Genomic DNA, 26,971 nt, shown 5'->3' with positions numbered 1-26,971 from the left:
CTTGCCCTTCTAAAAAAGTCCCAATCAAAATGTAAAATGAAGCATTTTTTTCTCAAGCTTATTAGGTCTCTGCTTCTGTGGTAGTCAAGGCCTGGAAAATGGAGGTGAATAAGTGATATATGGAGGATTTTTTTTTATTTCAGGGGGAGTGTGTGTGAGGGGGAGGGGGGTCATCAAATTATCTGTGTATGTGTTACACTCCTAATTTACTGCTTATTAAGAGTTAGTAAGGTAGTTATTAAGTTTAGGTATTGGGTACAATTAAGAATGTAGAATAAGGTAATTCAGAATAAGGCATTAATATGTGCTTAATAACTATTAATAAACAGCTAATATTCTATTAATATTCATGCTAATAAGCAACTAGTTAAATGACCCTAAAATAAAGTGTTACTGTGCGTGTTATGGAAGAATGCAAGTACCTGCAGGAGGTTTGGCCTCAATGGCCCTCCAGTAAGCAGTGTGCTGTGTGCAAGTGACTGAGGAACGCAGGGTACAAATTCAACTTAAACTGCATTAAATCTTGTTGTTTTAAACACAATTATGCTGCAAGATTTTTTTTAACTACATTTAAGTTCCTTGTTATAGGCAACTCTGCATTTTTTTAAAATTCCCAGTTTATTCCCATATATTCCCGTTAATTCCCATATATTCCCGTTAATTCCCATATATTCCCGTTAATTCCCATATATTCCCGTTAATTCCCATGGAAAGTTTCCAGCCTTGAAAATTCCTGGAATTTTGCAACTCTAGTCATAACACAAAATACGATAAAATAAAGCTGGCGGTTCTAACACAGACTTAACGAGCTCAGCCACCTGATTTGATCCGGTTCAGTTTGGCAAACTAGAAAAGTGGTCTTACCTGACAGGCGGCCCAGAGCTGCTCGGCTAGGCGGACGATGCGGGTCAGGACGAGATGAACTAACACAGGTCTAAGCACGCTGGCGCCTCCTAGACAGATCAGACACTCTGTCAGATTGTCCTGCACAGCAAACTGCAGGGAAAGATAAAAACAAAGCATCGGTCTACAACCACATCAAGCAATTATTGTGATATAACAAATATTCCGCAGGCTTATTACAACTGTCATGATTCCTTCGCTCTGACACGTTATATTAATTCTGACTCAAGCAAAAGGCCGTGCTAACCTTTTCACGGATTTCAAAACCGAATGTTCTCGAAGCTATTGGTTGCCTACGGCTCTGTTTCCGTCTCCGCGAGCTCAGAGGGAATTCTGCCTAAAAAGAACTGTGATGTAGCTGTAAAGGCAATGTGAAGGCGGGGGGGGTGTTGACTGAGCACCTGAGAGGCGATAAGAAGCCGTTCGATTTCCTGCTGAGTAACAGGGATGGCTGATGACGGGGGGGTGGGATTGTGTAATGAGTAATGAAAACATCTCGCTGCTTGCGTGTGTCTCGACTTTAGTTTTATTTATTCTTTTTATTTATCCAGTGGGTTTTCAGACACGAAAGCTAAAATGGCTTTTAAAAAGGTCACAGTCTTCTTGACCTTAAACTAGAACAAAGGGGCAAAGCCTCCTACAGGCAAACCATGAGTGCTGCTGATAGCAATTCTTTTAAAAAGGAAAAAAGAAAAAAAAAATTGTAAAGAATTTTTTTCATTTCTTTTGCATTTCTTATTGTGAAGAACGAGGACACTTAAACGTGTACGAGGACTCATACAATGACTTGACTTACTCCACTCTTTTTACTACTACTGCTAATAATAATAAAGTTGAGTTGAGTATCAGATTCCTATAAGATGCGTCGAACCGCTCTGTGCTTATACGGGAAAAGCCGTTTTAAAAGAAAGAAATGAATATAAATGTAAATGAGTATAAACAGCACGTTAACCCGAACACGAGCATACTGGGATACGTGTTAGAGACAGAAGCCACCTCGTCTCTCCTACATCAGACAAAGCTCTCTGTGCATGAAGGAGCTCCGGGGCGAAAAGAAAGAGCGGATTAGCGCTCAGCACCAAAAGTGCAAATTAGTCATGCGTTCAGGAGAAGCCATTTACAAAACTAATTGAAAATTATTTTTAAGAATGTAATTAAAACATGGGCAAATCAGTCAGGAAGACACTGAGGTCTCACAGATTACAAGGAGAGAGAGAGAGAGAAAAAAAGATAGTGTAAAAGAGAGAGAGAGAGAGAGAGAGAGAGAGAGTGTAAAAGAGAGTGAGAGAGAGTGTAAGAGAGAGAGAGAGAGAGTGTGTGTGTAAAAGAGAGAAACAGAGAGAGAGATAGTGTAAAAGAGAGCTAGTGTAAAAGAGAGAGAGAGATAGTGTAAAAGAGAGAGAGAGAGTGTAAGAGAGAGAGAGTGTGTGTGTAAAAGAGAGAAACAGAGAGAGAGAGAGATAGTGTAAAAGAAAGTGTAAGAGAGTGTGTGAGAGAGAGTGTAAGAGAGAGAGAGCGCGAGTGTAAAAGAGATAGTGTAAGAGAGAGAGAGAGAGATAGTGTAAAAGAGAGAGAGTGTGTGTAAAAGAGAGAAACAGAGAGAGAGCGATAGTGTAAAAGAGAGCTAGTGTAAAAGAGAGAGAGAGAGAGAGAGAGATAGTGTAAAAGAGAGAGAGAGAGAGTGTAAGAGAGAGAGAGTGTGTGTGTAAAAGAGAGAAACAGAGAGAGAGAGAGATAGTGTAAAAGAAAGTGTAAGAGAGTGTGTGAGAGAGAGTGTAAGAGAGAGAGCGCGAGTGTAAAAGAGATAGTGTAAGAGAGAGTGAGAGAGATAGTGTAAAAGAGAGAGAGTGTGTGTAAAAGAGAGAAACAGAGAGAGAGCGATAGTGTAAAAGAGAGATAGTGTAAAAGAGAGAGAGAGAGATTATATATAAGCTTATATTTAGTTCTTTTGTTTAGTAAATAAAATCATTTTGCTTATATGATTTATGTATGAAGAAAAAAAAAGCACAACAATCTCTGCTCATTAAAACTCAGCAGGAAAAAATCTGAGCAGAAATTTTCATTTAAATGTTAAAAAACGTTGAAAACAAACGCAGATGCAGATGCAGGCTTTACTGTGTAACTACAAAAAGTACCAACACAAAGAGAATGACGTAATTCCAACCTTCCCATTCAGACCCAGTTATATGTTCTGTAGGAGTGTGACTGGGACATGAGAGGTGAAGGGGCTGATTACAATCTCATCAGGCCACGATTCGTGTCGAGCGAAGATCACACCGTGAGTGTGAATGAGAAGTAAAGAAGGGTTTGTTGTTGGGGTTTTTTTTGGACAGAAAAACAAGACAGTGTACAACAAATGTATCTTACAAATTTAAAAAGAGAAAATAAAATGTAAAATTGAGGTCATGATAGAAATCACCTGGTTCTCCAACAAGTTTAAAATTAAAAAAAAAAAAAAAGTTTAAAGTACTGAAAAAGTTTTATTCCTCCCCAAAATAAGGAAAAAAAACAACCAACCAAACAAAAAAAGTTGGAGATCTGGCAACCCGAGTATAAGCTAGAATAACATCACTTTTGTGTACTTTATATTCGTTTCATTTTTTAAAAAAAAAATTGATTCATTTCTCCATGCTCAACTGAACCTCGGCTCATTAACACTTCCGATTCAGCCGCGTGTCTCGGAAAGCCCGAGCCGAAAATGGTTCCTGCTGAATGAGGAAGAATAGCAAGCTTGAGCTCAATGGGTTATTGTGTTATATGTTCATCATGCGCACAGAGTCGGTCCTAATAGAACCATGAAGGCTAATCTCAAAGCTCATGATGACAGAAAAAAGAAATGCATATCCTCGGCTCGGGGAAATGACATGTCATGTTCAAAAGAGTTACGGCGTTATTGGAAGCGTACAGCCATCCAATCAGCTCCCTTCCCACTCAGACAAGAGATCGTGGGTTAGAAGGCGCGTTATTATTTGCTGCTTCGTTCACCTCCTGCCGAGCATTCAGCCTCCACCTGCGTCTACTCGCCATGATGGAGGTTTTGGGAGGCTTTTCTTTCTTCCGGCTACAAAAGAACGTAGAAGGAACGAATAAATTCACAAGGCGCAGATATTATCTAAACGCTCTGATATGCGCAGGGTGCTGATAGAAATCACAAGTGTCATTTGAAGCTGCAGAGGAAGAAGGTGTCGAGTTTTATCTCGTACTCTGTGGACAATTAACATATCTGAGTGGTGGGTGAGAGAACTGGGGACGTAATGTTGACATTGATTGGCTGTGGTGCACTAAAATAACAAAAGGAAAGAACAGAACCTGGTAAATTTGGAGGAACTAATTATAATCTTGCAGCTCGATAGACTGTATGCATCGGTCTCGTGTACTGTATTGTCTAGTTAAACGAGCTTTATGTGAACAGGTTCATTTCCGTTTCAGCCTTTACTTCTGTTTTGTCTTCTGTAGCTCTGGGTCTTTATGCAGCACCAGGATCCTGGAGGATTGTTAGCTGTCAGCCCTGTGTTTCCGCTGGGCCAGAAACCTCGATGAGGTTAAAAAGTGGTAGCCAATGCACTAGCATGCGCTATCTTTAAGTCATAATCCTCTACTGACCCAGACTGACCTTTATATAGTGAAATTTCCAGCTCAAAACAGGATGTATGTATATGTGCCCACCCCAGGACGTGCAGTGAAGGTCAATTAATGGTCTCTGAACCAATGCTGCTGTAATTTTTAGTTGACTTTTCAGTGCTCAAAGAAGCACTGGCTGATTTGATGTGTGAGGGTTTGTTTTTTTTTCTACATTATGGCTCAACAGTTAGCGTTGAACCAGGTGTGCTCAGGTGCAGAAAACAGCGGTGCCGTGACACATCTTGACTTCTTCTGTATGCTTAACAAAGAGCGACACCTAGGTTTCCTATTCGATCAGCTCAGATGCCGAGCGCCTTCTGCATTCGGTGCCTTAAATAAATTTATTGCTGCTTTAAAGGGACCGTTTATACACAGGATTGCTGACGTTTCTAAGCGTGTACGTCGTGGTCTTGAGGAGGATACACGTGCTTGGACAGGGGCGTAATAACCTTTGATGTACTGCAAAGGGCATCTTGAGCTCAGGTCAAAGCAATCATTACAGCCATCTAGCCTTGACAGAGACATGATGAAGTTATGTTTACTGAAAATAAAGCCATCTCAGAGGGTGAAAGTAACGGAGCAGCACCAACTGTCTCTGTTTTTTTTAGACGACTAAACAGATTACACGTATAATTAATCAATACTAAGCCTAATTTGTAGCATACTATGTTGAATGGGATAGAATAGACGACATGAGACGAAAATGTCGGCCTGGTCTATATCCGGGTTGCCAGATCTCCAAGAACAGCACCCTAACAACAACATTTAATAAGAAATTAAAGCTAAAACCAACAGCATAAAAAAAAAAAAGAGATAATTCATAAAAAAGACGAAAATAATCAAAGTTTCAAGTATTTAAGTGATGAAGTTCAAGCACTGGAAAGATTTTTTTCTCCCCATTTCCAATAAATAAATAAAATAAATAAATAAATACAGACACTGGAAAAGGTGTATATATAAATGACAAAAAAGAACCACTCAAAACATTTAAAAACAAACAAAAGTGCAAAATTTCCAAAGTGCAATATTGTAAAATCCCTCCAAATAATAATATAAATAAAAATAAAAAGGCATCACTGTTACTCGTAAATCACTGCCCTAAAAAAGACGAACAAAAACGTAAGATTACAGAAATGATGAACTTTTGAACTCTAATTAAACTTTGAATCATTTTTCACACTAGTGTTAATTTCGTCACCTATTTTTAATTTAGTCTTAGTCTTAGTCTTGTGCCAAATGTCCTTGTTAGTTTTAGTCATATTTAGTCAGTCATTCACATATATTTTTTTGTTAGTCAAGTTTTAGTCGACTAAAAGTCTCGTCATTTTAGTCTAGTTTTAGTCAAAAGAAAACTCAAGGTATCTTAGTCAAGTTTTAGTCGACTAAAAGTCTTTTAATTTTAGTCTAGTTTTAGTCAAAAAATTTTAGTCTTTTTTTAAAATAACACATTATTACTGAGATTATTACTGATAAACATTTCAGTAAAAAAAAGTGTTTCACTCGAACTTGACTGCACATCACATTTTTTACTTTATTGATACTGCTTTTAATCGTAATGCAAAGACCGGTCATCGGGACATAAGCTGTCATGTACAATAAAAGAGCCTGTGCAGAGACAGGAAATATAATTTAACACAAAAAGCCTGACTAGACCTACATATAGGGTGGACTTGCGCTCAGGTTTTTTTTTTTTGTGCGGCTTGTGGACGAATTCTTTCTTACACACTAAACAGCACGAAGCCGCGAACTCGTTGTGAATATTTTAAAGGCGTAACAGCTGATGAAAAAGCAGAGATAATTGTGGACGAAAATGAAGAGAGATTTTATCTTAGTTTTTATTTTATACAAAACATTTCCGTCTCGTCTTTTTTCGTCAACAATGACGCATGTTAATTTAGTCTTAGTCAGCGTTTTTGGACAGTGGTGCAGTCTAGTCATCGTCTCGTCTTAGTCATGAAAAAAAAAGGTTGTTGACGAACATATTTCATCTCGTCTGACGAAATTAACACTTTCACGCAAATCAATATTTCATTAAATCAAAGAATAAAGAGAACTTGGGATATATAGAAATACATCTTTATCTCTCTTTTTGCAGTTAGCTTGGCTGAAAATTATATATAAACAGATCGTTTTTATTCATTTTCGTAGTCTTTTTGTTTTAATATACATTTCGCTTTGGTTACTGCTGAACTGCAGGAAATGTGCCGTCGCTCACACAGCTCAAAAGATTGAGCCCCAATAAGCCACTTGGACTGTACAGTAATAAATCCTTCAATAAAAGCAGAGATGATGAGCTCTGCAGTAACACAAGCATCGCAACTGCAAAACCTATTCTGGAGCTCGGAAGTCGGCCTAATATACTGTATATACGCGCCCTTAAGTGCTTAGTGAATAGGTGGGACATCAGTCTTTGTGTGAAGGCAGTGACTCAGTGACTCAGCTGTTCAGGCTGTCAGGGAAGTTCATTTCAACACCTGGGTGCCAAATTGTCTTGGTGCATATCATTCTTGTGTCTTCCACTCACATTAAGACAGCTGGGGATGGGAATTATGAGGTACACAACACTGTTAATGTACAGACCCATGAGGTACACAACACTGTTAATGTACAGACCCATGAGGTACACAACACTGTTAATGTACAGACCCATGAGGTACACAACACTGTTAATGTACAGACCCATGAGGTACACAACACTGTTAATGTACAGACCCATGAGGTACACAACACTGTTAATGTACAGACCCATGAGGTACACAACACCGTTAATGTACAGACCAATGAGGTGCACAACACTTGGTGTACAGACCCATGAGGTGCACAACACTGTTAATGTACAGACCCATAAGGTACACAACACTTGGTGTACAGACCCATGAGGTGCACAACACTGTTAATGTACAGACCCATGAGGTACACAACACTTGGTGTACAGACCCATGAGGTGCACAACACTGTTAATGTACAGACCCATGAGGTACACAACACTTGGTGTACAGACCCATGAGGTGCACAACACTGTTAATGTACAGACCCATGAGGTACACAACACTTGGTGTACAGACCCATGAGGTACACAACACTGTTAATGTACAGACCCATGAGGTACACAACACTGTTAATGTACAGACCCATGAGGTACACAACACTTAATGTACAGACCCATGAGGTACACAACACTGTTAATGTACAGACCCATGAGGTACACAACACTGTTAATGTACAGACCCATGAGGTACACAACACTGTTAATGTACAGACCCATGAGGTACACAACACTGTTAATGTACAGACCCATGAGGTACACAACACTTGGTGTACAGACCCATGAGGTACACAACACTGTTAACGTACAGACCCATGAGGTACACAACACCGTTAATGTACAGACCCATGAGGTGCACAACACTGTTAATGTACAGACCCATGAGGTGCACAACACTGTTAATGTACAGACCCATGAGGTGCACAACACTGTTAATGTACAGACCCATGAGGTGCACAACACTTGGTGTACAGACCCATGAGGTGCACAACACTGTTAATGTACAGACCCATGAGGTACACAACACTTAATGTACAGACCCATGAGGTACACAACACTGTTAATGTACAGACCCATGAGGTACACAACACTGTTAATGTACAGACCCATGAGGTACACAACACTGTAAATGTACAGACCCATGAGGTACACAACACTGTAAATGTACAGACCCATGAGGTACACAACACTGTTAATGTACAGACCCATGAGGTACACAACACTGTTAATGTACAGACCCATGAGGTGCACAACACTTGGTGTACAGACCCATGAGGTACACAACCCTTTTGGAGTGTGTAAAAATGGCATAGAGAAAATTACTGTACAGTACATTAGGTACAGAACACAGATTTATGGTTTGTACACCAACATGTTTGGAACCATGAGGTACAGAACTTTTGACCAGAAGATTTAGGTAAGCAAAGTTGCTCTTTTTTTTTTTTTTTTTTTTACTGTGTTTTATATCTGAAGAAAGCAGGAACTTGGTGTGGAAAAGGAGCAATTTGTGATGTAAGAGAACTTTTGCTATTTTGCAAATTGTAAACAATGTGTGCGTCTGTATTCGGGATCAGCAGAAGCAGGTTAATCAGACAGGCTGTGGAAATCCTGCCCTGCGCATGGTCACAGTTATCCAACTCTTAGGAATCCCCGGGTTTGGATAAGCAAACGAGTGAAAGAAATGGCTGGATGTTGAAAAGGAGAATTCTAGACGACAAAGCCAGGCTAACAAAATGAACAGCGAATGACACACAGACGTGTGCATTGGTGCGTGCATGCTGCGATCACAAAGCTCCATGGAGATGACAAGTGCTTGACGTGGAGACGTATCTCCAGGGATAGATGGCAGCTCGGTCATCCTGGGATTTCACACTGCTGGAATTCCATAATGAGGTGCCTGACAGACCCAATGACACGCAAAATGAAACATGATTACAGGGGGGAAGGAGGAGAGGCCTAGTTATATGGATCTTCTCCACGGCACCACATGGAGATGAGTGGTATTCTGGATAGGAAGCAAAAGGGTACCACACAGGGTAACTACAAGGCCTGTGAGCTAGCACCTGAAGATCATCTTTAGACTCAGGGTGATTAAAAATAACCCAACTTGACTGTGGTGAATGTAAAAGGAATGAGAGCTGCAAATGAACCATTTTTGACCACTTATTTTAACTTTAAACCATGTCTTCCTTTTAAATATTCTCATAACTAATTTTCAGGTTTGCCTTTTATAATTGTTTTCTACATTATAATTAGTTGTCTTATCTATTAATTGTCTTTAAATTCGTTAGACATTTCAACCTGTAGAAGACTTTCTGCTCATAGTTTCGACCATCAGATGTGGCAAAGGCACCTTTTGGCATACGTTTGGCTATATGGTGTATAACAAATGTGCACACGACACGCAGTCGCGATGCGTTTAAAATCGAGACGTTAGTCACAATTAAACAAATGTTTCACAAAGACTTGCTGCCTTTTATCTGAGGGAGCAAACGCATAAATAACCAATGACTGCTCGTTATACTTTGTGATCATCTGCGTAACGTATATATGATTGAACGTATATGGTCGAATCATTTGACGGTGGAGACCAAATATAATATCACCAACTCTGTGGCCTTTGTGAAGAGAAATTCTACCCAGATTTTCCAAACGTTACTGAAAAAAAAAAACACCTCCCTCAGATTAACGTCTTGAGCAAGACAGGAATGTTTTGTAGAACGACACCACCAGGGCTCTCAAGTGTCACGCATTGAGAGTGACAGTCACGCATTTAGGTCTTTTCTCACGCTCTCCTGCCACACATCGTATTTCTCACGCAGAAAAACCTTTTGACTATTTATCATATATTTAATAAGCCGCAGCGCCCAAAATGTATCAGTCCGCACCGCTGTCTCTATGGAACCGGGCAGGAATCAAGCGCGTCAACCCTGGAGCTCTTAGTCGAACCTGACACTTATCAGCCAATCAAAAAAAGGAAGCTACACAATAGCCAATCAGAAAATAGCACTATTGTATCTGGGTAAGATTTAACGCAACAACCAATGAAAAAAAAACATTCATTAGAGTATTTTCGATGGTCGGTTTGAACAAAAGCTCGACACGAAACAGTTTGTCTCTGGACGGGACATTGTCCTCAATCATGACACTAAAAATGTCTGGGCTTGAGCTGAACTGTTTTAAATGGGAGTAACATTACAAATGATAAAGGAGTCCAAAAAGGCAACAAACACTTACAATAAACACCACCAGTTATAATCTATCTCTCTCTCTCTCTCTCTCTCTCTCTCTCTCTCTCTCTCTCTCTCTCTCTCTCTCTCTCACACACACACACTCACACAATAAATGGAAATGAAACAAATAAAATGAAACAAATTGTTAAATTGCGGTCAGTGATCCTTATTCCCGAACATTACGGCTTTTTTTTTTTTTTTTTGGGTGGGGGGGTTTTTAGTGTGGAGATCTTCTAAAAACCCGTCTTCAAAACTTGAGAGCCCTGGACACCACGGGGTGTGTTGGAGGTGTTGTGCGATCAAAGTGTTCTTCAGGTGGAAAAGGAACGAGATCTTAAAAGGAGGACAAGCTGTGTGTCGTCTTCTGTGTCACAGAGCAGCTTAGTGGTGTTGGGTTTCAGTTTTGGGTGCTGGCACTCACGATGAAAATTCTGCCATACGTTACCCGAACTATGAGCATCTACAACGATGAGGGAAGAACCGGATGAGTTGAGGGTCATTAGCATAGAAATAGTACGAGATCCACATAGCAGGAAATGAAGAGAAAGAAAAAAAGAATTAAGCAGTGAGCAATGTTTCACACTTCATCCCAGCGTTTGTGCAAAAAAAAAAAAAAGATATTCAAATGACAGAAAAGCAACAAATTCCTTACAAATATTTTAAGCATGACATGCAAATTAATTTCTTACAAAGTACAGATTTTTTTTTTACCCTGTGCCTTCTTTCGTCGTTAAGCTTCGATGTTATCGCGGCAACGATTTCAATTATTTAAAAAAATGTGAAGCCCCGAGTCAGATCACATATCTGACCTATAAGCCGTCATAACGGTGCGTCGCTAACGAGGATGAGGAAATGAGTACAGCATTAGACGATGATGTCATATTGTAGAAAATATATATATCTGCTTGTGCCCCCCCCTCCCCCCTCCAAACACACACCATAAAAAAAACAAAACAAACGTAAGCTAAAACTCATCTACCTTATTTAGCTGGCTGTTGTTGAGCAGCAGCTCGAGCAGCTCCTCTAGCAACTCTTCAGCTTTCTCCAAAACTTTCCGCCTGCCGACTCCTCCTCCCTCCAGTGCCTGCACGACCAGCTGTGAAGCCTGGACGAAGCGGTCCAGCTGAGACACGTCTCCTGCGCTTCCTCCACCGGCTTCTCGGTGAGCCTCCACCAGAGATTCGATCATGTTCAGAGCCGTGTCCTCGAGCACCGCGTCCCCTCCATCCGTCTGTGGATTCTTCTCTGACCTGCGTAACGCACAAAGGTTGTGGAGAAACCGTGTGTGTTTGGCGAGTACACGGTCCTGGGCGTCTCTGAGGAATGATGCCTGACTGGGTCGGAGGGAACGTGGAGGGACAACAGTAGAGGAAAGGACAGCGTCGACAGGATCGGGCGTTAGGGAAAGGGTCTGGGTGTCACAGCCGGAGTCGTTTTCCGAAAGCTGAGCCTCTGGGAGATCCTGGGAGAAAAGCTTTACTATATCCTCACCTGGAAGAACAACAGCCCAAGGGCTAGTGATCAGATTATTGCAGTATCCACAGTTACATGCAGAACTGCACACATTATGTTTAATTACATATTGCTCACTTATTCCTTTAAGGAAATGCTTAAAGTATTGTTCAATAAACAGCCACGAACAAACAAGCTACTTCCTGTTACCACTTCTGTTCTAGCAGCTATAAAAACTTACCTATACGTGTAAATAAAAATTGCTTTTTTATTGCTTACTGCAAATTTTATTTGTTAAGCCAAAGGCACAACTAGAAACTGCGCTAGACATCTAAAATATGAACCACTTCTGATTCTAACTACCGTGATGGTTAATTTATTATTTATGTGTAGCGTTGCCCTAATTTATTTATTCTTTAGAACGCCTTCTTGCTCTCGCTATAAAACAAACCATTGTACAGGAAGTCATTTCAGAGTGCTTCAGTACGACGTAGAAGCAGCGCAGGACGCGGTGTCTCCAGAGAAAAGGCTGTAATTAACGACATTAGAAGCAGAGTGAATAAAAGAATAAAGTCCATTACCAAGTAAACACTCTTGTTGAGTCATTTCCATCCTATTATCATGTTCCTGATCGACTGAAGGACCGGTGCTGAGTGCGTTAGGAACATTTCTTCAGACAAAAAGTCTCGATTTCGATAAGTATCTCCAAAACAAAGCACGAGGCATCGTTTAAATTCTGTTTCGGTTTTCCAGTGAGGTTAGCTAGATTTATATTAAGTCGTGTCTTTCATTTTGAAAGGATGCTTGACATCGTTGAGGAGTAATAAACAAAATGCTGACTAATTGCTAATGACTAGTGGCTTCATTTCTTCTTTAAATCGTTAGGAAATGGCATGTACACGACGTCTCGTAAGGCTACGATCCGATTAAATGAGTTTGAGCTTGTAAAGTGCTTTCAGAAAGTATTCAGATACGATCAGATGTCGCTTGCTTGAATGTGTTAGATGTTTTAAATTTAAGTTAAAGTACTTAGAACCTCGGCTAATGTACTGAGCCTTCTGTAGAATTTCACTGGAGTCTCAAACCAACGTCCAAAAAAACTCTTGCTAGATCTCTGTGATCAGGTTGTTTTGATAGACCTGGGCAATGGAATAAAACCAATCTTATGAATCTTAATTCCCACAGCTTTATATCTTCTCAATCCTGGAACAATCAGGACTTTTCCTAAAACTGGCCATATGGCCAAAGTGAGAAGGGCTTTGGACTGGGAACTGTAAGAAATTACAGAAATTGCACCCAAATTCCACTCCAAGGTACACATCTAAAAGAGCTCATTCCTAAAAAGGCTTATGTATCATAAGGTAATACCAAAACGACTCTAAACTTATAAAGTTGATTCAATTATAAATGTGGCAACGGCGGCAGGACATTAAGCATCACCACAAACAAAGGGTCTATGTGACTGTGATTATCATTTAAAGTGACCATTTGGTTGATAATAACTGTAACAATACCAAGCCAAGGTCTGCGTGACCGCGGTGACCGCGATTACCATTTAAAGGGACTATTTGACTGATAACAATTGTAACAATAACAAGACAAGGTATACGTGACCGTGATTAACATTTAAAGACATCTGGCTAAATAACAAGGTGTGACCCAGCCATTTGGGAGACATTCAGTTCTTATACTCAATACACATTCGAAACAGAACTTCATTTATACTACAAAGAGGAAAACAGTATATAATGCTTGTGCAGGATTTGCACAAGCACGTCAGATTTGCACAAAAGTACGTCAGGTATTTTGTCACTGCTATGCTGGAATAAATTTCTTGTTCTTCATTAAGATCTTCACCATCATCGTCTTATTTTTACTCAAAGCATTTTTTTATTTCTTACAGAACTAACAAGGAAGCCAGTGATCTGTCCAATAGAGCTCAATCCTCTGCAGAGACAGAAGAGCAAAGGCAGTAATACTCATCACCGAGATCTTTACAAGCCACTTCTGAGTAGAAAATATATGGTAGGAATTTTGAGAAGCGAAAAGTGAGGAAAGGAGGACATTCTTTGTTTTGAGGAGACAAAAATGAGACGCTGTATAAAGAGAAACCGGGTACAGCTCATTATCTAACTAATAACTTTGCAAGTGTGAAGCATGATCAGGGTTTCCCGCAGCACTTTGCAGTTCGGGCGCCCCGCCTAAGCTGGGAAACCCTACCGCCTTAACTAGGTCGTCCAAAAAAACCAAAAAGAAATTCCGCTAGACAAAAGGCCGTCAAGTGCATCTCGGAGAATAGCGCGGACGCGCTTCACACCGCGAGTGGGCACGCGCGCCACATGGCCGAAATGAGAGAAAGACGTGGTCCGTCACTGTCTGGAGGATAACTAGCCGGTTGATAAAACGTGTGTCCGTCAGAACTTTTAAGTGGACTTATGTTTTGGGTTTATTTAAGCCTGTTATTGTATTAGTCTATAGTTCTTGCAAGTTTAAAGTAAGTTAGCTGGTGATTTTGTTGTTTGAGTTCTTCACCTGCTAGCTAGGTTGCACGTGCCTGTTTTTAATAATTGTTAAACGTAGTACAGAGTCTGTGGTCTATCTCACAAAGAAGCCCCGCCCCCGGGCTCCGCCCCCCGCCCAACCCTACCGCTTTAACTAACAAATTTTCTGCGGGAAACCCTGATGATGGTGGCATCAAGCTGTAGGGCTGCTTGTCAGTGACTGGAATACGGAGACCAGTCAAAATTAAGGGAAGGATAAAGGCAAACAACTACAGAGTACCTACCTAAAAATATGCTTTGAGATTGTAGACCTTAAACTACGGCTTTAGACATTTCAGCATCGCAAGACATAAAGCATTCGGTCAAGAGAACATTAAAGCTGCTTTTAGACAAAATTCTGAATGTCATCGAGTTGCCCAACAAAAACTCAGACTTGAGCCTCATAGAGCATCAGTGGAAAAAAATAACAATTCACAAAAGTTTGCCTGTCAATCTGTTTGAGCTTGAGAGGATCTGCCCAGAAGAAGGCATGAAACTGCACCAAAGCCAAATCAAAGCTTGGCTGCAAGGTTTAAGGGTAAGAACACTTAAGGGTCTAACCCTGAGATCTCTAATTTTTAATAAAGCTGCCTAAATAAAAATGCCTCATCTTGTTTTCACTTTGCCATTAAAACAAAACAAAAAAAAATCTAGCGAGCATCAGTTCTGAAGGAAAAAGTACAGAAAAGTTTAGAGGAAACGTTTAGATTGCGTCGAGCCGAGAGGAACGGTACGGTTACTCAAATCGTCGCTCTACACCCGAGGTGATCAGAAAAGCATCGCAGAACACATCAACACATCAAACGTATGGAGCTTCGCATCAGGATCAACTCCGTTCAATAAAGGAGAATCAGAGGTTTCAGTGGGCACAGGCTCGCCCACACCAAACAGATGACCAGATTGTCAACGTTTTCTGATCTTTTTTCCAATTTTTTTTTTTTTTTTTTTAAATGTTATCACTTTTCTAATAATAAATTAGAAAACAAAACGTGTCTGAAGTGTTATTAAACTATAAACAACTCTCTTTACACATGGAGTTCTTGACTTGACTCTTGACTTGACTTGAGTATTTAAAGTATTCACAAGTAGTATGGAATGTGCAGAAATCAATTCTAAACGTCGAGCCCTTTATAACCCAACGTACAAAGCGCATTCACTCTTTAACGCGCATCAGGAAGGGAAATATAATCCTCACTGAGTAGTGCAGAGAAATGAACACAAGTAGTCAGAGTCAGTTGTAAGATGTCAAAGATGCAATCTAGTGTGTAGTATGGAATGTATTTTCTTGTATTTAACGTCTCACTCGTCTTCTATTTATTTGTATTTATTGTGTTCTGTTAAAGGTGTTATCCTCGCAAATGTATATCAATTGTGGAAACTGTGGAATTCATTACCAACTGAGACAAGGCAAGCAACATCTCTTGACACTTTTAAATCTCTGCTTAAAACTTATTTTTTTAGGGTAGCTTTTAATTTGACTAATTGTAATTTTACATAGTGCTTATTTTATTGTCTATTTTTGTTGCTTTAATTTTAATCTTTATATTATGTGTGTAATTTTGTTGCTTTTATTTTGCTTTTGTAAAGCGCTTTGAGATGTTCTTTTAAAGGCGCTATAGAAAATAAAGGTTATTATTATTGTTATTATATGCGTGTGTGACGGCTTTATTAAATATAATTACATTCATTAAAATATGAAAAAAAAAAACGTTCTCTTATGCCGTCGTTCCTCAGCTGTATTAAAAAACATTAAAATGTTAAATCAACTCACCTTTGACGTTTATTGCACTTTTAAACCCGGACGACGTTCCAGTATTGTGTTAAACACTTTATTAATCGTTTCCTAAACAGCGGTCTCTTTATTTGAGGTTACTTTCCTTTCAGAAGTATAAAGAGATTCATCAAAAGGAGAAATATTTTGACTTCTCTGTTCTGGACTTTATTTCTACACACAGCACTTAACATCCCTCTAACACAAACCCCTGTGTAAGTAAGCGTACAACTGTCGTCTGATGTGTTGTTCAGTATAATCTCTCATCCCCCCTCTAGGGTCCAGCAATGCTGACCAAATATTATTTTATGACTCCACTTTGTTCCAGTGTGTTAACGTGTGTGTTAATCATCCTCTAGCCTTCATTACCATCACTTTCTGACTATAGCATGCTGCTGGCTGGATAGATTCGGCTAGATAGATAGATAGATTCGGATAGATTCTCTCTCACACACACACACACACACACACACACACGTCAGTGTCACTGCTATGCCGGGAACGATGCATCACTTAAATAATGCCAGGGTAGAGAGCAGAGCCTTCAGAATTAAAGAAAAATAACCTCACGAAACAACAGGCTTTTCTTTAAGTGTGATTAATACCTTTATTTCTGTTTTGTCCTTTGTGCAATAAACAGTGGTTATGAAAGATGTGCACAAGATTTGGTCCTTGACACTGAGCTTTTGATCTATTGAAGAAACCTTTAAAGAAAACCTGAGGATTTAGTTCACTGCTATACTTCAGTTAACAGCCCCCTTATTAACATACAAGGGCATGCAAATACGTGATTGAGAGACAAGTGTTATTTATCCCTCGTGTCATCATCACATTCTCTAGGTTTAGATGACACGAGGGATAAATAACATTCGATACTGAATCGAATGCAGCAGGCGCTGAATCAAAACAGTACATGATGAGTCGAACGAGTAGGCACTGCGTACTGCGTTCAGCTATATAATGTTAAAATGACAATAAAAGCTTCTTGAACTGACTCGAATGCTGCATACGCAAAATCAAAAGCTGTAGGCGCTGAGTCGAATTAACCAGAAGCTGAATCAAAAGCAGTAGGCGCTGAATCGAATGCAGTGGGCACTGAATCGAATTAAGCAGAAGGTGAATCAAAAGCTGTAGGCGCTGAGTCGAATTAACCAGAAGCTGAATCAAAAGCAGTAGGCGCTGAGTCGAATGCAGTAGGCACTGAATCGAATTAATCAGAAGCTGAATCAAAAGCAGTAGGCGCTGAGTCGAATGCAGTAGGCACTGAATCGAATTAATCAGAAGCTGAATCAAAAGCAGTAGGCGCTGAGTCGAATGCAGTAGGCACCTTAACACTGGGACGCACTAGGCATCAATCATAAAAACTCACCTTCAGCAAACGAAACAGTACTATAACCAAGACACAAGCACTTGACACAAACAGATGACAAACATATTGGATGCGATTAACGGTGGACTTCTTTAAAATGTAACATTTATTAAATATTCCTCATGATCCGTGCGGCACTCAGTCACTCACCCCGCGCTGTCTCGGCACCATTTTGCTGCTTCCTCAGCAGTTTACTGAGCAACAGCTCCTGCTTCAGACTTAAAACTTCTTCCTTGAGATCCTCTGCTTTTCTTTTCCAGTTTTCCTCCTGCTGTTTGAATCTAACAGCCAAATCTTCTGCGTGTTGCCGACCGCTCTTCCCCACAGGCTTGCTCTTTATAACGGCGAGCGCTACGCCCAGTTTAGCGCTGCTGATGCGAAATGCTAACGATAAACATTTATTTAAAAGAAGAAAAGAAATAAACAAACATTCAGTCTGATGTGTGTATGTGTATATACACAAACCTGTGTTTTAAATGAAATAAAAAAGTACAAGCACTTTTAGTCAGGTTAGCTGTTCTAGTCAAGTTAGCTGTTGTGCTAAATAGTTAGCACATATGCTACAAACCTTCACGCCATTTTGAAGCGTCATAATCAGCCATTTTGTGATCCTCAGCTTAATAATAAGCCTACGCGAGTTTTGTTAGAGGACAATCTTATGAATAAATCTGATAACTCGTTTCAGATTGTTATAATGCTTCTATTCATACTACGAAATATATAATAATTTAAAAAAAAACGTCTGAAAACTAACGTGGAGGTGCTTAAACGTTTTGGCACGTGAGCGCCTCGTGCGTCAACTTAATAATCACCCCTATACTTCCCTATTAAATACTTATAAAAACATATAAATATACGTGATAATATACAAACCCCCCCCCCCCCCCCCATTATGACATATAATATTCTAAAAGTTAATATTTGAATTAAAGAAAACATATTAAACAACATTATACAATGTAGTTCTGGTGGTTAGTAGCCTTATTTTTCCAAGATTTAATTACACAGAATTTATGATAAATTCATTATTTAATAAAATGTCATGAAGCCGGGGCTACTTGTTCTGAGCAGGTGTTGTCAGTGAACCGAGGCCCCCTGGCACCATCTCAGGGCCCCCAGTTTGAGAACCACTGGCCTAGACTACTTGTTCTGAGCAGGTGTTGTCAGTGAACCGAGGCCCCCTGGCACCATCTCAGGGCCACCAGTTTGAGAACCACTGGCCTAGACTACTTGTTCTGAGCAGGTGTTGTCAGTGAACAGGCTGTAAAACTGTTGGCTAAGTTACAGATACTCATGAGAAACTGATGATGATTATCTGGGAAACATCTCTAACAGCAGTCATAATGTCATTGTTTGTGTCAAACAAGTTGTGAATTTGTTGTAACATTAAAACAGGAGATCATGACTTACTCTGTGCTCAAAGCGATGCTCGCAGGATGATGGTGATCAATTCCAGGATATGTTTTTTTTTCATTGGTTGTTGCGTTACAATAGTGCTATTTTCCTATTTAGCTATTGTGTAGCCTCTTTTTTTGATTGGCTGATAAGTGTCAGGTTCGACTAAGAACTCCAGGGGAGATGCGCTTGATTCCTGTCCGGTTCCATAGAGACAGCAGTGCGGACAGATACATTTTGGGCGCTGCGGCTTATTAAATATATGATAAATAGTCAAAAAGTTTTTCTGCGTGAGAAATAGGATGTATGGCAGGAGAGCGTGAGAAAAGACCTAAATGAGAGCCCTGATTTTGCTCTTCCGCTTTATGAACCTTGAGGTGGAAGAGCTACAAGAGCAAAAACACTAAGTGAAAAGACTTCAAACCTTCAGTTTCTGTGTTTGTCTGACAGAACTGGATCAAAAAGTGCTAGTCTGTTTTTGCTGTTGGGGCGGTGGACCAAACATAGCGGATGCCAACAGACTGAACAAACTCATCCTTAAGGCTGGTCGTGTTGTGTGGTGAAATCTCTGGACTCTCTGATTGTACTGACAGAAAGAAGGACGTTGTCTAAGATACCGGCCGTCTCAGACACCCTACATCTTCCACCCGCTCCATGATGTCCTGGACGGACACAGGAGTACGCTCAGTCGCAGACTCGTTCAGCCGAGGTGCTCCACAGAGCGTGGTCCCGGAGTACAACCACATATCTCATTGTGCAGCAATATACCTTTACCTGTAGAGTTATTTAAATCCTAGTATTCTTCTTCTTCTTTCGGCTTTTCCCTTCAGGGGTCGCCACAGCGAATCATCTCTCTCCACCTAACCCTATCTTCTGCATCCTCAACACTTGCACCCACTAGCTTCAAATCCTCATTAATTACATCCATATACCTCCTCTTTGGCCTTCCTCTTTGCCTCCTGCCTAGCAGCTCCATGTCCAACATTCTCCTACCAATGTACTCACTCTCCCTCCTCTGAACATGTCCAAACCATCTTAATCTCGCCTCCCTAACTTTGTCCCCCAAACGTCCAACATGGGCTGTCCCTCTGATGTACTCGTTCCTAATCCTGTCCAATCTTGTCACACCCAAAGAGAACCTCAACATCTTCAGTTCGGCTACCTCAAGCTCTGACTCCTGTCTCTTCTTCAGTGACACTGTCTCTAAACCATACAGCACGGCCGGTCTCACCACTGTCCTGTACACCTTCCCCTTGATTCTTGCTGATATTTTCCTATCACACAGAACTCCTGACACCTTTCTCCACCCACTCCAACCTGCCTGCACTCGCTTCTTTACTTCTTTCCCACTCTCTCCATTACTCTGGACTGTTGACCCCAAGTACTTAAATCCTATTTAAATCCTAGTATAATTTATATATATTATCTTCGTGTATATAAGTCGCAGGTCTCTATTTTGGTATTCTTTTTTTTGGTGACTTTTGATGACTGCGGTAACAAACCCAATTTCCCACTGGGGATTAATAAAGTATTCTGATTCTGATTCGCTTCAACGTTGAACCTGATGAGATGTTTTTCATCTCAGCATAGGTGTAAAGAGTGGCTGATTGATTTACCCAAACAAAAAGGACAAATGCGACTCATCCAAAGCCCTCGATGACCGGTGAAGAACGTTGCTGAAGACAGAAAACAAAGTGAATCGGTCATAGAAGTAGAAAGTGTCCAGGAAGTCTGTCTTAAACCTTTATACAAATTCTAATTAAAATTTAAAAATTAATAAAATGTGCTATTAGCAGCCTCTCAAGTTGCTTTATGGTAAACAGTACTGATAATAGCCTGCTGTGGTTGGTCCATTTAAAGCAACAAAGATCAAGTATCACAGCTAAGCAGAATGTAATTGGATCATTAATCTAGCGAGATGTCCAGGATTAGTCTGTAATGTGCGTTTTACTCATTTGCTTGTTGTCACATTTTGGTGATCCATGATGGAGTAATTTCACAGCTCTTTCAGGAGCAGAACTTTCTCAGAAGACACTGTGATCTACTGTAAAGTATTTCTCCTGACCAGGAAACACGGCGGGCGTTTATTATTTAAAAAAAACAAAAAAAAAAAACTTAACAATACTATTCTATCTATTATTACAAGATGCCTTAAATAATCCATTCTGTTTATACTACATCTCTGTTTATACTGTACTACTTTAAGTGGTATAACAAGTGTGTGTTGTCATTTTTCTGTAAACATACATACACGGAGGAATCATCAGATGCAATCTCTGTAGTTGACGTCAGATTTGTTGAAAATGAAAGCTTAATTTCGAACTTTTCGAGCAATTATAACCTCCATGAATTCCCAGTTCCACCAAAAGGACATAAAACCTTGATAAGAGCTATAAAAGCTATCCCAGTAGGTTAAATCCAACAAATTGAATATTACCTAATGATTGACAAGGGTAAAGTTATGCATCCGGCTTTGCATTTGGGTGATATTTTAGACAGGAAGTGAAACATCAGACATATTTACAGACATTTTCCAATAAAAAGAAAGATTACTCCAAGAGGTCAATTCTACTAGGATTCCTTTATAACAGATATAGTTTAGTTTTTTTTTCTAATAAATAAACTCCTCATTGCGTGTTCCTTTTTTCCCCCGCTGAATTTAACTAATTTCATCCCTAAACAACAAAATTAAAAAATAATTTTTTTAAAATTATAAACAACAAAAAAGCACAAAAGTTTTCGATGCTTTATGAGGACAAGTTTAAAGATTTGTGTTAACCTTGATATTGTGCTGTTCTATGTCTGTGTACGTTTATCCTCGTTTATCCTTTTTCCCCTGATCATGTGTTGTATGTTTTGTAAAATAAAAAGATATATAAATTAATTAATTAATAAACAAATAAAGCCTTGTGCATTTACAATTTACGTTTACAGTAGTGTCATAAATTCGTTAAAAACATAATAAAAGCAAAACATAACTGAATATTCTTTCTTTCATTTTGTAGAAATTGAGCCGTGTTTGTTTGTTTGTTTGTTGTCGACTTTCCAATTCACACATATGGACTTCCCAGGAGGACTTGGGGACACGGTGAGTAATGTAAAGTGTAAACATGTAATATCAAGCAAAAATAAGGTTACCTTTTAAATCAAAGTGTCGATCCTCGTCTTCTAGCTTGTTCCGCTCCTGATACTTAGTTTTTTTTCTGCTGTCAGGTGTATTATGATTGAAAGTGCAGTCGGTGGCCACTCATGCAGTGTACATGTAAAACACCTCATAGACGTGAGAAGAAGTTAATGAAGATGTATTTAAAAAAAGGTCATGAAATAAAATTTCATGGTTGAGTCAGCGCGTTAAAGCTCGGCATCATCAGCTGCAGTCTGTCCCTTATCCAAGGGCAAGGAGAATATACATCTGCATATGTGTGTGGGTGATGGATGTGATGATTAAATATTGTTGATGAACTCGAATGATTCTTGAAAAACAGTCTTGCTTCCATGAGTCTCGCAGTTCAATATTAACGTCAAGATTAATGAGACGTCATTCACGCTAAACTTATAGCAGGTGAATTTAAGGGATTATGATTGATTGAGTACAGGAAGTGTGGTCTGACCTTTTTTACGCTACATTATAGAGCAGCGGTGTCCAATCTTATCCGGAAAGGGCCGGTGTGGGTGCAGGTTTTTATTCCAAACAAGCAGAAGCCACACCTTTGTGGATAAGATTGGACACCGCTGTTATAGAGCATTGTGTGCTTCCGACTTTGTGGTTACAGTTTGGGGAAGAAGCAAATAGAAGAGTGTGTGATGGTCAGATGGACACAAATACATTGGGACATATAGTATATTTCACATTTATGGCTTTTGTCAGATGACCTTACGTTCTCAGCTGCTGAGGGTTAAGGAGGTGAAGGATATTAAGGCCCCAGCAGAAGCAGCTTGTAGGTGCACAAAGACATTCTGGGTTTTGAGCTCAGCGTCTTGACTCGACTCATCCACTGAGCCACAAACTGTATTTTCAGCCATAATATTCCGGACAGACATAAACACTGATATGGTTAAAGAAATGTATATTTTTGAGTCGTATGAGCTCACCGACTAGTTAGTAAGTGTGTAAAGATTGGAACGATGAATCGAAATAAAAGGCGATGAATGAAATAAATCAAGGCCCGAAAACAAACGATGGCTCTTTTTAATCCTTCTCTACACCGTTATCCTTTGTGAATTTAAACGTATGGCTGAAACAAACCTTGAGCAGATTGAAGGCTACAAAAAGAGAATCGTATCATATGTTTAGCAGATAGAAATGTATCGTATCTTCTGTATTAACTAGGAAGTATTAATCGTTATTTATTTAAGTGATGTTTATTTCTACTGACAGTTGAAAGTGGAAAACAATGTCATGCAACGAATCTCTCATTCTTTCTCTCTCTTTCTCTTTTTCCCTCTCTCTCTCTCTCTCTCTCTCTCGCTTCCTCTCTCTCTCTCTCTTCCCCCTCTCTCTTTTTCTCCCCCTCACCCCTTCTCCCCACCCTTCTCTCTCTCTCTCTCTCTCTCTCTCTCTCTCTCTCTCTCTCTTTCTCCCCCCTCCCCTTCTCTCTCCCCCTCCCCCTCCCCTTCTCCCCCCCCTCCCCCCTTCTCTCTCTCTCTCTCTCTCTCTCTCTCTCTCTCTCTCTCTCTCTCTTTCTCCCCCCTCCCCTTCTCTCTCCCCCTCTCCCTCCCCTTCTCCCCCCACTCTCCCCCTCCCCCTTCTCTCTCTCTCTCTCTCTCTCTCTCTCTCTCTATCTCTCTCTCTTGTACTAACTATTCTTTAAAGATTCTTTATAAAAAGTCATTTCCGAGTCCTATAACTGCGTCGGTGATGAATTGGAGTTTGGACTGAAACAGAGACATACAGTACATGTTGTATAGCTTGTGAAATACAGGCTGAGAGTGTGAGCGCCCCCAGCGTGCACGCGCGTGTCCGGAGCGCGCGTCCAGCGCATAAAGCAAAGCGCGCGGCACCGGAGCGTCATTACAACTTGTGAAGTGGTCCAGGACACACGGTGCTGTGCTTCACGTGGCAGACCAACAGGATGAAGGCAGCAGAGCTTTGCGGCGCAGTCACAGGCGCTCACACGGCATCTCTTTTACGCACGGAACATGAACAACTTGGGAAGACCGGGATCCAGAAAATCTGCGTTGTTCGTTTTGGTTTTGTCAGTCGAACGGAATACAACGTCATATAGCACAGCAACAAAGTAAAGGAAAGCCTCGAAGTTTTTACACTACTTTTTTGCCCCTCTTACATTATTGTATGCGTCTGTCATGCCTCGAGAGAGGAGATAATGCGTTTGAAGATGACACGCAAAAAACGCAGAGGATGATCGCGCGCACGTTGTAAACGCTGCTCCACCGGCCAAACATGGAGCGCACCGGAGCTTTCAAGCCGAGTCCCGTGGCGTACGGAGAGCTGCTGAACCTCTCGGCTAACTCTACAGACACCAATTACACGGGCGAGACGGTGGAAAAGAGCGCCAGCGTGTTTGCACAGGCAAGTGCGGCGGTGTTTTTATCTCTTCTGACGTGCGCCACGGCTCTGTCCAACACGTTCGTCATTGCCACCATATATCAGTCTCAGAAGCTGCACACACCAGCCAACCTTCTGATCGGCTCGCTTGCCGTCACTGACCTGCTCGTGTCTGTGTTGGTGATGCCTGTAAGTGCTGCGTACACGATTAGCCAAACGTGGACTCTGGGCCAAGTGGCGTGTGACTTGTGGCTGTCATCCGACATCACGTGCTGCACAGCATCCATTCTTCACTTATGTGTGATCGCGCTTGACCGCTACTGGGCCATCACGGATGCTGTTGGATATTCTGCAAAGCGCACGCGAGGCCGGGCAGCCTCCATGATCGCTGGTGCCTGGGTCATCGCCATATCCATCTCGGTGCCACCCTTCTTTTGGCGCCAGGTCAAGGCAGACGAAGAGGTCACCAGCTGCCACGTCAACCAAGACCATGTCTTCTACACCATCTATTCCACCTTCGGAGCCTTCTACATCCCTACGCTGCTGCTGGTGGTGCTGTACGGTAGGATTTACGTCGAGGCCCGCAAACGGATCTTGAAACAGTCGCCTCAGAAGGCGGGCAAAAGACTCACATCCGCGCATCTGGTCACGCACTCGCCCGGTTCTGTGGCATCCACAACATCGCTCACGTACGGCACGTCTGAGCTGACTTCCTACGACGGTACGACCTCTGTCCCGGCAAACAGCCAGGTGAAGGTCACCATGTCTGACGCGCTTCTGGAGAAGAAGCGGATCTCGGCGGCTCGGGAGAGGAAGGCGACCAAAACTTTAGGGATTATACTTGGGGCTTACATTATGTGCTGGCTGCCATTCTTCATTTACACGTTATTGGTGGCTATTTGCACCTCGTGCACGTTTTACCTAGAGCTGTTCGACTTGTTCACGTGGCTCGGCTACCTGAACTCGCTGATCAACCCTATTATTTACACCATGTCCAACGAGGACTTCAAGCAGGCTTTCCATAAACTTATGCGCCTAAAATGTTGCCGAGCTTGAGTAGGTTGGAATGAGAATCCAAGATTTGAGATTTTCCAAGATTTCCAAAAAAAACTATAAGAATAGAACATAAGACTATAAATACAGCCACAATGCTGGTATCTGTCTCCATAGCACTGTCCACGTTCAGGAGGAAAAATATATATCCACACACACACACAATTCAACATATGGTGCAAACAAATCAGAGAGCATTTATCTTAAACGCAGCCATCAGATAGCTAAACCTTACTGCTGTGAATTTAAAAGTGTGTGGGTTTGTTTGGATTGTCATGTTTTGCACCATTAGAACGGCGTTTTCGCAATCTAGTGTTTATGAAATCGCGGCATTTTACGCTTGTCTCATTTTCTAACTTTTTTTTTTCTAGTGGAAAACACACCACCTGGAGGTTTTGTCAGGGTGGAGTCTTATACAGGTACACTGGTGTACAGTGGTGTGAAAAATATTCAAACAGTCGCAGAGTCGTGTACTCACTGATTTCCTTTTTTATTTTGTGTCAAAGTTTCCGGCTGAAGCGACACTCGGTTAACTCCCTTTAAAGTCTTCAGTGGCTACTGTAATTTACGGTGTGGTCATCCTATAGCACTCACTTCTCCATTCTGATTGGTCAGAAGACATTTATTTATTTATTTATTTTTTATACAGCACCCTTAACACTTGTTCTCGATTGTACGTCTACCACCATTTGACGGAGGTTCCACATAAACTGTGTAGTTTAGAAACGTGTTAATTAGCGTGTTAATAAGTAAGATATATCTTGACAAGGTGTAGGCATCGGTGAAGCTCTTTAAGGGAAGGAGTCTCCAGTGTGAGAGCTTCGGAAAAGGAACTAACTTGTCTTGGAGATGTTCCGAACTTGAGCATCGGGCCACGTCAAACTGCTCGATTTGATAGCTTGCGGAATGTTTAGAGGTCACTATGACAAAATGTGGGAAACAAAAGTCATTAGTGTGTTTTACGCATAAGTGTGTAATAGTTGTGCTTGATTTAGGATTCGTACATTTGGTCTTATGTATTTACTACTCAGCATTTCTATGCATGGATACTGCGAAAGCGGTTGTTTATCGTTTTAAAAACAAACAAAAAATGTAATAGATTTAATTGTGATCTTCATCTTCTGGATTTAATTTTGTGAATTCCGAATATTTCTCACGCCACTGTAAAGTCGTCATATGTGCATTTGGATTGTAATTAGGTTCTAGGAGCAGGATGGCAGAAAGTAAAGCACTGTTCAGGTCCAAAGGTTGGAATGGAATAGTTTAGAAAAGCCAGTAGGATCTGAATGCGTGGGTCAGAGAGGTGTGCTGCTGAGTGCCGTGCGTCAGTGTATCGGTGTGTATGTCATACACACGTTTGTAGACGTGCTAGCTTTTTCAATTTCTCTGTACGTTTTTTTTTTTCCAATTATCTTTGAATCATTTTTCTTGTTTTCTTGTTTCCTGATCCCTCGTTTTCGTTGCGGTGTGGGTCGTCGTTCCTGAGAGCTCCGGTCTTGACAGCCGGCCCGACATATCAGCACGCCCGTTGCTGAAAAAGGAAACATCTTCTCCCTGCCACTGCTAAGCATGCCGGAGCGTGC

The 26,971-nt window shown here is 40.8% G+C and overlaps 2 protein-coding genes across 2 annotated transcripts in view; one reads left to right on the top strand and one right to left on the bottom strand.

Annotated features, from left to right (window-relative positions):
* The window catches only part of mei4 (meiosis-specific, MEI4 homolog (S. cerevisiae)), a 42,588-nt gene extending 24,449 nt beyond the window's left edge, over positions 1-18,139 (bottom strand). Inside the window, exons 1-4 of the mRNA XM_060882852.1 lie at positions 18,003-18,139; positions 17,585-17,818; positions 11,282-11,793; positions 865-996 (exon numbers count right to left, since the gene is read on the bottom strand). Coding sequence (XP_060738835.1) covers positions 865-996; positions 11,282-11,793; positions 17,585-17,818; positions 18,003-18,036 — 912 coding nt within the window. The 5' untranslated portion in view covers positions 18,037-18,139. The remainder of the gene's footprint in view (positions 1-864; positions 997-11,281; positions 11,794-17,584; positions 17,819-18,002) is intronic.
* Positions 18,140-24,091: 5,952 nt separating this feature from the next.
* LOC132854448 (5-hydroxytryptamine receptor 1B-like) lies at positions 24,092-25,424 on the top strand. Its single transcript, XM_060882853.1, has one exon. The coding sequence runs from the start codon at positions 24,231-24,233 to the stop codon at positions 25,389-25,391; it is 1,161 nt and encodes a 386-aa protein (XP_060738836.1). The 5' UTR covers positions 24,092-24,230; the 3' UTR covers positions 25,392-25,424.
* The last annotated feature ends 1,547 nt before the right edge of the window (positions 25,425-26,971 follow it).

The sequence above is a fragment of the Tachysurus vachellii genome, chromosome 12 (genome assembly GCF_030014155.1).
Source record: "Tachysurus vachellii isolate PV-2020 chromosome 12, HZAU_Pvac_v1, whole genome shotgun sequence".
Lineage (NCBI taxonomy): Eukaryota > Metazoa > Chordata > Actinopteri > Siluriformes > Bagridae > Tachysurus > Tachysurus vachellii.
Note: the sequence above shows the minus strand (reverse complement) of the source record. Positions and strands in the feature narration are given on the sequence as shown.

Bases quoted from the DNA above. Each gene is read 5' to 3' on its own strand.
- LOC132854448 (XM_060882853.1), top strand. From the start codon at position 24,231: ATGGAGCGCACCGGAGCTTTCAAGCCGAGTCCCGTGGCGTACGGAGAG.